Below are 10,312 nucleotides of genomic sequence, written 5' to 3' on the forward strand. Positions count from 1 at the left end.
TGCAGGTCAGGAGGAAGGAGCATTGGCAGAGCTGAGCTGAGCAAAGAGAGGATGCTGTCTCAGCATCTGCCTGCTCTCGGCTTGTCCTCTTACCACTAGAGCTAGAACATAACTACTATCCAAAAGCCCCTAATACCTCACCCAGTGGGAGACAGTTTTGCAGGAGACCTCTGACTCGGGGTGGTCACACCAGCAGCACCAAGCTGTGTCTCTGGAAATAGTTACTCTGCACATTTGATGCAAGGAGCAGAAAAGCAGCAACCCGGGAATCAAATACTGCTTTAGTGCCAAGCAAGGTCAATACTTTGCACAGAAAGGCAGAGTCAGGAGCACAGCCCCTGGACCAAGATGAGGACGCATAAGGAGGAGGAGGGTGAGCCTCAGGAGGGATTGGGAAAGTTCATACAGAGATTTTTCTGCTCATTGCTTCTTCAAACGCAGGTGCCAGGGAACTCGTATTCTCATTCACCTGCAAAGCACCAGCCGTACTGCAGGATTTACCACTCCAACCCAAAAGCTTTATGGGGGGTGCATGAGAACTGAGGGGGACAAATTTGACACTCCCAGAGAAGAGAGGAGCAGAGACAGATGAGACAGCCCTGATTCTGGGTTAAATTAACACCAGTTTTTTTCTGGTACCATAACTCAGGAAGGGAAGTTACAAGTCTGAGAACACCTCTGGTTCCAAGGCTGCAGAGAGAGAGCAGGAACCAACCCCAGAAAAGGCTTGCTACGATAAGCCCATACCTTATCCACCAGGTCCTTCTCTGGGACTTCTATAGTGTCTTGCTGGGCCCCATAGCGGTTTCTCTGGTACATCACCTGCTCTGCAACCAGCTGCTTCAGGATAAACAGCAGCAGCTCATTGTTGTCTCGCTTGAATGAAAGGTAGCGGGAGAACGTCTGGGAGGGAGGATGAGATGAGCCAAGAGGGTCAGGAACCGAGTGATGCACTGCTCAACACCAACCAACCCCCTCCTCCCACAGAGCACAAGGGGAACCAAATGACACCGCTGTCACCTGTGCTCTTGGCATCTCTTCAGGGACTCTGGCCTTGCCAAGCTGCCACTTGCACATGCAGTTAAAACACAGCCCTGTGACAGCCACAACACTCCCCTGCCGGTGGCTCTTACACCCATTAAAAACCTCTGGAGGGGCCCTGGAGCCTCTCGGGGGCTGGCAGGGGCCCGCTGTGGAGGAGGGGCCCGGGAGCCTCTCGGGGGCTGGCAGTGCACTGCTGTGGAGGTGTGCTGCACGTGGGGGAAGCAGCCGTGGAAGGGCAGCTGTAGAGCTGCTTCCCTTAACCCAGGCTGCCCTGTGCCTCCCCAGCAGATGCTCACACTTGGCTGGCTGTTTGCAGTCAAAGAGAGAGGCCACGAGTCGTCCAGACTGAGGGCAGACACTCGGAGCGGATAAATGCCAGGCTGCAGCCGGCCAAGAACTGTTCAGAGCCAGCCCCTGCCACTCAGAGAAAAGGGCAGACTGTGCACTAAACCACAGTGAGTGCTGCCCTGTGGTTAACTGTCCCCTGAGGAGCCCTAGAAAAAACGTGAAGAAACTAACTGCCTGCTCGGGCTCGATCACCTGGCAGCAGCAGCAGTGGGAGTCCTGTGCCAAAATAGCAGGGAAGGAGTCAAAAAAAGAAGAGAGACGCGGCAGTGCTTTCGATACAGGGGCTCGGGGCACACTTCCTTCTCAGCCCCAACAAAAACATTGCCCCATCACAGACTAATGAAGGGCAGTCATGTAGCAGTGCCTTCAGACTCACAGTACTCCATTTACATGGGCTCAGCACCTAACTCTGCAGGACAGACCCCTGCGGAGCCTGGAAGAGTCTCTTCCTGCAGCCAAGGCAGTGCAAGGAGCCTGCAGTCGAACCCACAGGGTCTGGGGTGCAGCTACAGCCCTCGGCTCAGCCAGTGCCCACCTTGCGCATGCTCCGCATGACGCTGAACTTCTGCGTGTCGATGAAGCTCTCCAGCATCACCCGGATAGCCATGTTGACATCATCTTCCACCACATAGTCCCGTAGGTGCATGCGGGCGTGAGCCTCGGCCATCCGGATCATGGACTCAATGTGACGCACTGTGATGGGGATGCTGCCGGTTGCCTAAGGGGGGAGAGGAGGAGGCAACTCCTTACTGAAGAATAAAAGACATGGGGCAAGACAGGCAGCTGCTGGCCCAGGACCTACTTCGCACTGTAGGGAGCTGCTCCTGGACCTTTGAGGGCTCTCAGGCTAGGGAGGCTCTGCCACCTGCTGGCACATTCTGCACAGTGGTACAGGCTCCCCTGTTCAACATTTTAATTCAGCAGAGTGCGAGGAGATGCTACGTGGGGTCACTCTTTGCCATTGTTTAACGCCTTTCCAGGAACAGCAATCCCATTTCCTCCAGAAACTTTTAGGAGGAGTTAAAGAAGCAAAAAGCCAATTAAAAAAGATAGTTTTCCCAAGCTCCAAAAATCTCCTTCTGACCTCAGCAAATTCACCTTCCACTTGGAGAGGATAGAACAAGCCTGAGAGACCCCATGGACAAAAGAGAAGGGCATTTCTACACAGAACGGCTCCCTGTAATGTACCAGGAGCATATGGGTCTGAGTGAATGCAAACATCTCCCGTGGGCTTGCCAGACTGGGTGACAATAAGAGGACTTTGCCATGGCAGGCACTAGTACATGTGTCCAGTCCATCAGTCCACAGATCACCAACAGGCAAGACTCTGCATTTAGATGAGGAATCATCTGTTCAGCAGATACTGCAAGATCTGCCTGTCTCTCACAAAACAGTGGCACAGACTTTTGTGATGGAAATGGCAAGAATGCATCAACATATGCTGGAGCAGTCTCAGGCTGATTTGCAGTCTAGATACATACGTCTTCCCACCTTTCCTCAGTATTCTCACCATAGACTCTTTCCTGAGGTCACTGTACATCCGGGCCACCTTGTCCTGGTCCATCTGGTTGAGTTTGGGGTGGACCTTCTCTTTGGCATAGATGATGTATTTCCTCAGGATCTCCTGGGGAATGGGTTCAACTCCATATGTGTTGGGAAGAATGACCTCATCAGCATCCCCATTCACTGCCTCTTTGCTACCTGGGTGGTGCTTGACATGGCTGCCAACAACGAACCGGGCAAGCATTTCATCCTACAAGAGAGCAGTGATATAACAGACACTGAAGACACTCACTGGATAGCAAAACTCAGCAGGCAACTGCAGCTGAGCATCCCAACAGCAGCATCACAAGCCCAGCACAAGCCCAGATTCATAGCACAGCTTGTACCTGCACTGGGTCCACTGTGTCTCTCACCACACACAGGATATCAAATCGAGAGATGATAGGCTCTGTCAGGTCTACATTCTCCGAGAAAGTCAGTGATGGGTCGTATCGCCCACCTGGATCACAGAGACAAACACCGAAGTCAAACACAGGCTCCAAGGCTGAAGCTTTGAAGCAAGCATAGACCTCCAGCACTTTACTGGAGACTTTACTGCTCGCTTGATCTCTGCTCCAGACTGGAGGAACGAGGCAGAGGGAGGGGAAGCTATGCCGCAGTTCTCATGACCGTGGACTGATGCTGGAAGCGTGAGATGGTCCTGCGGTCTCTCAGCACTGACCTATGGGATTGGCAGCAGCAATAACGGTGCAGCGGGCTTGCAAGGACGTGACAATGCCTGCTTTGGAGATGGAAATGCTTTGCTGTTCCATGGCTTCGTGGATGCTGGTCCTATCCTGATCATTCATCTATAAGAAAGCAAGAATGACTTAAACTGAATCTATGTCTATACCCATTGCCCAACACACCAAGGGAAATCAGCTCCCGATGCTCTGAAAAGGTAGCAAACTGCACTATGGACCAGCAAGGGCCTAAGCAAACTGCAGGAACCTTGCTCAGCTGGGAGATGGCACCACGTGTTACAGTGTCTCCTCATAGCAGAGGTTGCAGCCGGTCCCTCCACAGCTAATCCTTCCCACAGAGATGAAGCTGGGCCTCACCTTGTCGAATTCATCGATCAGGCAGACACCTCTGTCAGCCAGCACAAGGGCTCCTGCCTCCAAAGTCCACTCCTTGCTGACCGGGTGCCTCTGGACATAGGCTGTGAGGCCCACAGCAGAAGCACCCTGGCCAGTGGTGAAGATTGCTCTGCTAGACGCCTTCTCTATGTATTTAAGAAACTGTGATTTCGCAGTACCGGGGTCTCCACACAGAAGCACGTTGATATCACCACGGACTTTGTGTTTGCCGCCTATAACAGTAATGGGAGAGACACGTTGGCAGCTGAGTGCATGGCTTGATAGCAACCCTGCCCTGAACAGCACAAAGCTGAAGGGAAAGCAAACAGTAGGCAGGGAAACCACTTTTTCACTTAGGGACATGGTTTAGGGGGCATGGTGGTGTTGGGTTGACGGTTGGACTCGATGATCTTAGAGGTCTTTTCCAACCTTAATGATTCTATGATTTACAGGGAAGTTGAGGGAAAAAGAAAGTCAGCTTTGGAGGCAGTCACATGTGCAAAACAGCATTTCTAACCTTGCTGAACACATCCTTCTAAGGAGATAACAAATCAGGACACCAACAGGTCAAACCTCTGAAGGGGCATCAAACACGACCTCCTAGAGGAGGAGGGATAAAAACTTGCCCAGGTTTGCAGTATGAGCTGTTTTTAGTCTTAGCGTTTCTACCGTCACACCAGAGTTTTCAGCGTGATAAAAGCAGCCACTTCCATCACAGATATCCCTCAGTCTGTTACCTCGTCTGTCACCAAGACACACAGACAACTCTAACCACTCTCACTGCAGCAGCGCAAACGCAGATCCATTTGCCTTCAGCTGAGTAAAGCAGCCTCAAGTGACACAAATGACACTCACCTGGGTTTTTGGGCTCTCCACCAAAGAGCGCTAAAGCCAAGCCCCTCTTGATATCTTCATGCCCGTAAATAGACGGGGCAATGCTGGCAAAAATCTGAAAGGAAAACCAGAGGAGTTGTCCAGGGAATACCATTTCCCATTCTGGACAGAATTTGGCATGAACATCAGCAAGGTGCTCTATCTACGGTTACCCCTACAATCCTGCTGCCTACAAAGAGTCTTTTATTATCCAAGGTGAGGGGGCTTTTTCAAAGGTAACTACCCACCTGGAGTCCCCTAAAGGTGCTTCACAAAAATGGTGCTGTTGGGGCATGGCAGATTGTGTAGTCTGGTGCTGGAAGCTGCTGCCACTGCCTCCACACTCCGGTTGTACACAAAGCACATCGCAGTGGCTGTTATCAGCTGTTGCAAAGCTGGAGACCTTGATTTGATACTTACTCACTGCACATGATAGTAGTTGAATGGGTTATGCCGCACATGAATTGTCATCATGGTCAAATATTATGAACAACTGGCTTAGTTTCTCAAGGGTATTCTGATAATAGCCTGATGCCAGAGACTACTGACGTTAAAACAGTCCTGGCTCAATTGAAGCTGCTCCACCCACTGGGAACAGCAGTCAATACGAAAACAGCATGACCAAGGCAACAGAGTGAAGTCCCCCTATTACAGAGCTTCAACCTGACTCAAGTGATGTTGAACATGCACCAATCCAGGAGCTTTGTTCTTTCAAGTACTGGATTCAGGTCTTAGCATGCAGAGAGAAGCAAAGCTAAGATCTCTAACACAGCTTAAGCTAAGTAATAACATCCTCTTAAGGGGATTGGAGACGCAAGCATTGGCCCCTCAGAACACTTCCGCCACTTTGCTTTCAAGATATGGGGAGAGAAAACAATGATCAGATATAAGCAGTGTCTGAGTGTCTCTCACCCGTCTCCCAGCCCTGTTATGATGTGGAAGGCTCACAGAAGGAAAGAGAGAAACAGAAAATTTGACCCCCAAAAGTACAAGGAAAGTTTCTTATTTATTTCCCTCTGATAACTCACTCTTATCAACAGCTGTCTGAGAGCTACAGAAGACCATTCAGAGAGAAATGGGATTTCTAAAAGTTTAACCACTGTTTAGCCAGCTGACACCTCTCATCACTTTCTGATCCAGCTGCCAGGTGATGGCAAGCTATCAACAGGAAAAGAAGGGATGTCTGAGGCTGACTCACCTTCTCCCCAATTTGCTCATCCTTGGACAGACCCACAATCACTTTCACATCTTCATCAGTCAGTTCTCCAATAGCCAGCTTGTTGTCCTTCTTGGCAATGTGGTTGGCCAGGATCACAGTCGCAAACACTGGGAACCCATTGGCAGTGTTCAAGGAGCCATCATAATTGTTGTGGTAGATCCCTGTTAGCTCCTAGGAACCAGGAGACGGTATGTCAGTGCCCGCACAGCACAAAACAGCCCCCTCTCCATTTTAAGATACCAGTCTCAAAAGTAGCTGCCCAAATGCATCTGAGGACAATCCCTCCCCACATCGCCACAGATGTTCCCGTGATGTCATTGTCAGAGTTTACAAATGCTCTGTGCTCACCCCATACTTGAGTTCAACAATGTACTCACAATCTCATCCCCTGGCTTGCAGCTGTCAACCAGATCGGCGAGGAGAATGGCATCCTTGGAGCGGGGCAGCCTGCCGGCAGCTACCTTCCCAGGGCTCTCCTGGATTTTGATGCGCTGATAGTTCTGATAGACTGTCTGCAGCAACAAAATAAAAGTTACCCAGCAAGTCTGGCGGGCATCAGCACGGCCGATGCTTTTCAAAGGCACCTCACCAGAGCGGGTCCATTCAAAGATTTACTATACTTTGGTTAGAAAACTAGAGGCATGGGAGGATGGAGGTTCTGAGGAGCAATTCCAGGGTGTGATAGACAACAAAGGGGACAGGAAAGCTCTTTGCCACATCTCACCACTGTGTTTCAGCCTCCAGAGTGTTTGTCCACCCAAATACTGGACCAGTTCCTGGGAGGAGGATGCTCTACTTGTGATGGTTAAAGATATCAAAGCGAAGAATGAAAGTCAGAAGCCCCACATCAATGATTTTGCTACCATCCTCTAGTTTCCTTAGCTGGCAGATCAGGAAATACTGACCTAACTTGGGAAGGAGGAGAGCTGGACAGTCTGTGTCTGCGTTTCTACAATATGGACAGGTAACTGTGTACCACAGAGATGATTGTGGCAAAAGATTCAGCCCAAACGCTTACAAGGAGGCAGTAAATGACTTTTGGCTGCTAAATTGGGCAGATTCAGGTCAAGAGCTCAAACAGACAAGATCTATCTTCACAGATCCCTGGATATAGCAGTAGACCCCTCTCCCAGCACCGAGCCTGTTCAAAGGGTGGCAGCCAAGGCTGGGCTGGGAGGAACGGGCAGTGCAGCAGCCTGGGCAGGATGAGCAGACAGCCCCATCCAGGCAAGCACGTCTCTTACCTCCTCCATGTTGATTTCAAAGGGGCCAAGAGACTGACACTCTGGACAGGAGCCGGGTTTCACCTCCTGGTTCTGGGACTGGGAAAAGGGTCCCAGGATGAAGCTGCACTTGCTGCAGTTGTATTTGATCATGCTGAGCTGAGGCAGGACCCCTGTGCAACTTGTCACCACTCCGCTCGTCCGGATCAACTGATTCAAGTGCAGTTGCCTGAGGAAAGACAGAGAGATGCTGGATGCCTGCAGGGCACAGAAGGCATAACACCCTACAGAAATACTCTTGCTACAAGGCACAACTCCCAAAGGCCTAGTAAGAAACAGTTATCAGTAGGAGTTTTCTATCAAGGTTTGTATTTTACCTTGGGGACACGGAAAGTTCATTCTTAATATGACTTTTTTCCTGTCATAAGCTCAGTCATCCTGTTGGACTTATCCAGAGGTTTAGCTAGCAGATGAGTCCTCCTGAGCTCCCCAAAGCCTGCTGCAGGCCCCACAGCCACTGCTGGTAATCCTGCTGCTTACCTGAGCGACCGCAACTCTTCCACCAGAGGGAGGTGGGAGATACGGACATGGATCTCCTGAGCGATACGATCATATTTGGGGTACATGGCCAACACCACTTCCTTGGCTGCTTCATCAAAGATCTTCAGCATTTCTGCTGGGGCCTCAGGCAGAAAGTAGGCAAGAACATGTTCCTGAGCTGCCAGGTCCTCGTAGTTCACCACCAGACTCTCTCTGTTCTCTTAAGAAAAAGATGGGGTGAATTGTATTTTCAACCTGCTCGCTCCTCAAGGAGTCTGCAAAAGATAGCCAGAACAGACAAGCCTGTATCCTGCAGGCTGCAGTTTGCAGATGTCTGCACCTTCCCTGAAAAATCTTTATAGAGATTAACAGTTTGAAAATGGGTGGAAAACTCTTTTTCATTTATTTCTCTGACAAATTCTTTATCAGTACCAAACTTGTGATTGTTCCTCTCCAGTTCAGCAGAGATACTTCCCAGGCTCAGTGTTCCTGAGACTCAAAAGCCTCAGCCCAACACAGGACTCTCCCACAGATCTCCAGGAAACAGAAGTTAATAGGAGAGACAACTATGCTGAATGGCTGGCAGAAACCTTCTGCGTCTTTTGTTCCTGGAAAGGGACAAGACAAATGCCTTTTATTTCCTAGCTGTGTAACACTGACCCTGATCCACTACGCAAGCTTCTGGAGCTTCTGCCTCAATATAAAGAATACGAACAACTACGGTTACATGAGCTGTTCCTAGATGTGACAATTTCTGCTTTTAAAATTTATCAATGACAGCCTTAATGATTGCTTCTTCTGGCAGTGCCTAGTCAGAATACAAGGCTGCAACACTGACATGGTTTTCAAAGTCACAAGGTCTGTTTGTGTCCCCTTGCTGGATAATCCAGTTTCCAGTGTGAGAAAGTAACTGGCACAGACAGCAAGCAATTGTTGTCTCTTTCAGATCGCAAGCTTGCAGACCACTGTCTGCTGCCCCACATATTCTTTTGCTAGCATTTCTACAATATGAATATTAATGAGTAGCAGACGCCAGGGGCCTTCTAATTAGTCAGCCAGAATCAAAGATCGTAGACATGTTTCCATTATTCATTTATCTCCACCAGCATCCGAGTTTCTTAAAGTGCTAACTCAATGTCTGGGACAAACAGGGCAGGCAGAAAAAATCCACTGATGGCCTGGATCACTGCAAACTACCATGACCCACATAAAGAGGAGAGAGCCTCTAATCACCCAGCCCTACCTTTGCACATGTCGCTGATCCTCTCCTTGAAGACATTGTGCCCATGGTCATCCACATGGGTCTTCAAGAAGTTCTTGAAGCGGTGGTAGATCTCAAGACGGGGAGCTGCCATGGAAACCCACTCCCTCACTGAATGCCCTTTCATGTCTTCCAGATTCTCAATGCTCTCAATCATGTCTTCATCTTCTTCTTCCATGCCGTCGGCAGCCCGTTCTGCCAGCCGCCTCTTCCGTGAAGGACGGTCTTCATCTTCATCATCGCTATCTAAGGGTTGGGAAGAAAAATTGTTAGAGTTGGGATTCCCATTCCCACGCTTTGGATTAGTCATGGTTGGATTGCATGGGCTGTGGAAGCAAAGAGGTTGGAGCCTGCGATACAAACCAAGAACCATCCCAGGCCCAGCCTAAATCCAGTTCTAGCCTGGCTCCTACATCTTCCACAATGTAGCTAAAGACTTTATGGGGGTGAATAAGAAGATTTGTATGCAAGAGCACACAGTCATGTCCATTAATGCACTGAGGGAAGAAGGCCAAGGAATGGGCTTCCAAGTGCATCAAAGGCCCTCCCACCCAGCCCACAAAAGTCTCTATAGGAACGCCAACGCCAACAAACTCCACAGTGTAGTGGGATTCTACACTCGGTAGAATCCCAAACCCTTGATACAGGCCCAGGATCCTGACTTTGTTTCAGCAGCGAACATGTAACCAGAAGAACAGACCAAATGAGCTCCTAGGAAGCCCAAATCAAAGGGATCATGCACTGGGGAGTCCAGCCAAGCCCACAGCCAGGGATTTCACTAAGAGCCCAAATACACTGGAGCTCCAGGGACCTCCCCGCTACTCTGAGGGTGAGAGTCCAGCTCCCCCACAAGGGCCGGCTTACAGTCAACCACAGAGAGATCTGCAGCCCACTTGGTACAGCCCATCTGCACCTACCGTAAAGCAGCCCCCTCCTCATGCGGCCCATGCCCTGCTCCAGCTCGCGGTCTCGCTGCCTCATTACTCGCTCTGCAGCTTCCCGCTGGCTGGCGGTCAGCTCCTCCACATCTTCATCGTCCAAGGCCAGGCCCTCTGCTTCATAGACGTCCAGCTCGGGGATGGGGCGGTAGTCCCTAGCACACACACAGAGCATTGAATCAGGCCGGGCTCCAGAAAGTGTTTCTCCAGCCCTTCTCCGGCTACTGGTGGGCAGGTGTCAGGAC

General features: G+C 50.3%; 1 protein-coding gene across 1 annotated transcript in view; it reads right to left on the minus strand.

Annotated features, from left to right (window-relative positions):
• Window positions 1-10,312, minus strand: part of MCM2 (minichromosome maintenance complex component 2) — a 14,258-nt gene that overhangs the window by 1,228 nt on the left and 2,718 nt on the right. Inside the window, exons 3-15 of the mRNA XM_009321052.1 lie at window positions 10,047-10,222; window positions 9,112-9,375; window positions 7,869-8,088; window positions 7,350-7,557; window positions 6,483-6,617; window positions 6,085-6,276; window positions 4,869-4,962; window positions 3,996-4,246; window positions 3,617-3,743; window positions 3,282-3,394; window positions 2,903-3,145; window positions 1,928-2,110; window positions 748-903 (exon numbers count right to left, since the gene is read on the minus strand). Coding sequence (XP_009319327.1) covers window positions 748-903; window positions 1,928-2,110; window positions 2,903-3,145; window positions 3,282-3,394; window positions 3,617-3,743; window positions 3,996-4,246; window positions 4,869-4,962; window positions 6,085-6,276; window positions 6,483-6,617; window positions 7,350-7,557; window positions 7,869-8,088; window positions 9,112-9,375; window positions 10,047-10,222 — 2,362 coding nt within the window. The remainder of the gene's footprint in view (window positions 1-747; window positions 904-1,927; window positions 2,111-2,902; window positions 3,146-3,281; window positions 3,395-3,616; window positions 3,744-3,995; window positions 4,247-4,868; window positions 4,963-6,084; window positions 6,277-6,482; window positions 6,618-7,349; window positions 7,558-7,868; window positions 8,089-9,111; window positions 9,376-10,046; window positions 10,223-10,312) is intronic.

Source organism: Pygoscelis adeliae, unplaced genomic scaffold, assembly GCF_000699105.1.
Source record: "Pygoscelis adeliae isolate BGI_AS28 unplaced genomic scaffold, ASM69910v1 Scaffold453, whole genome shotgun sequence".
NCBI lineage: Eukaryota > Metazoa > Chordata > Aves > Sphenisciformes > Spheniscidae > Pygoscelis > Pygoscelis adeliae.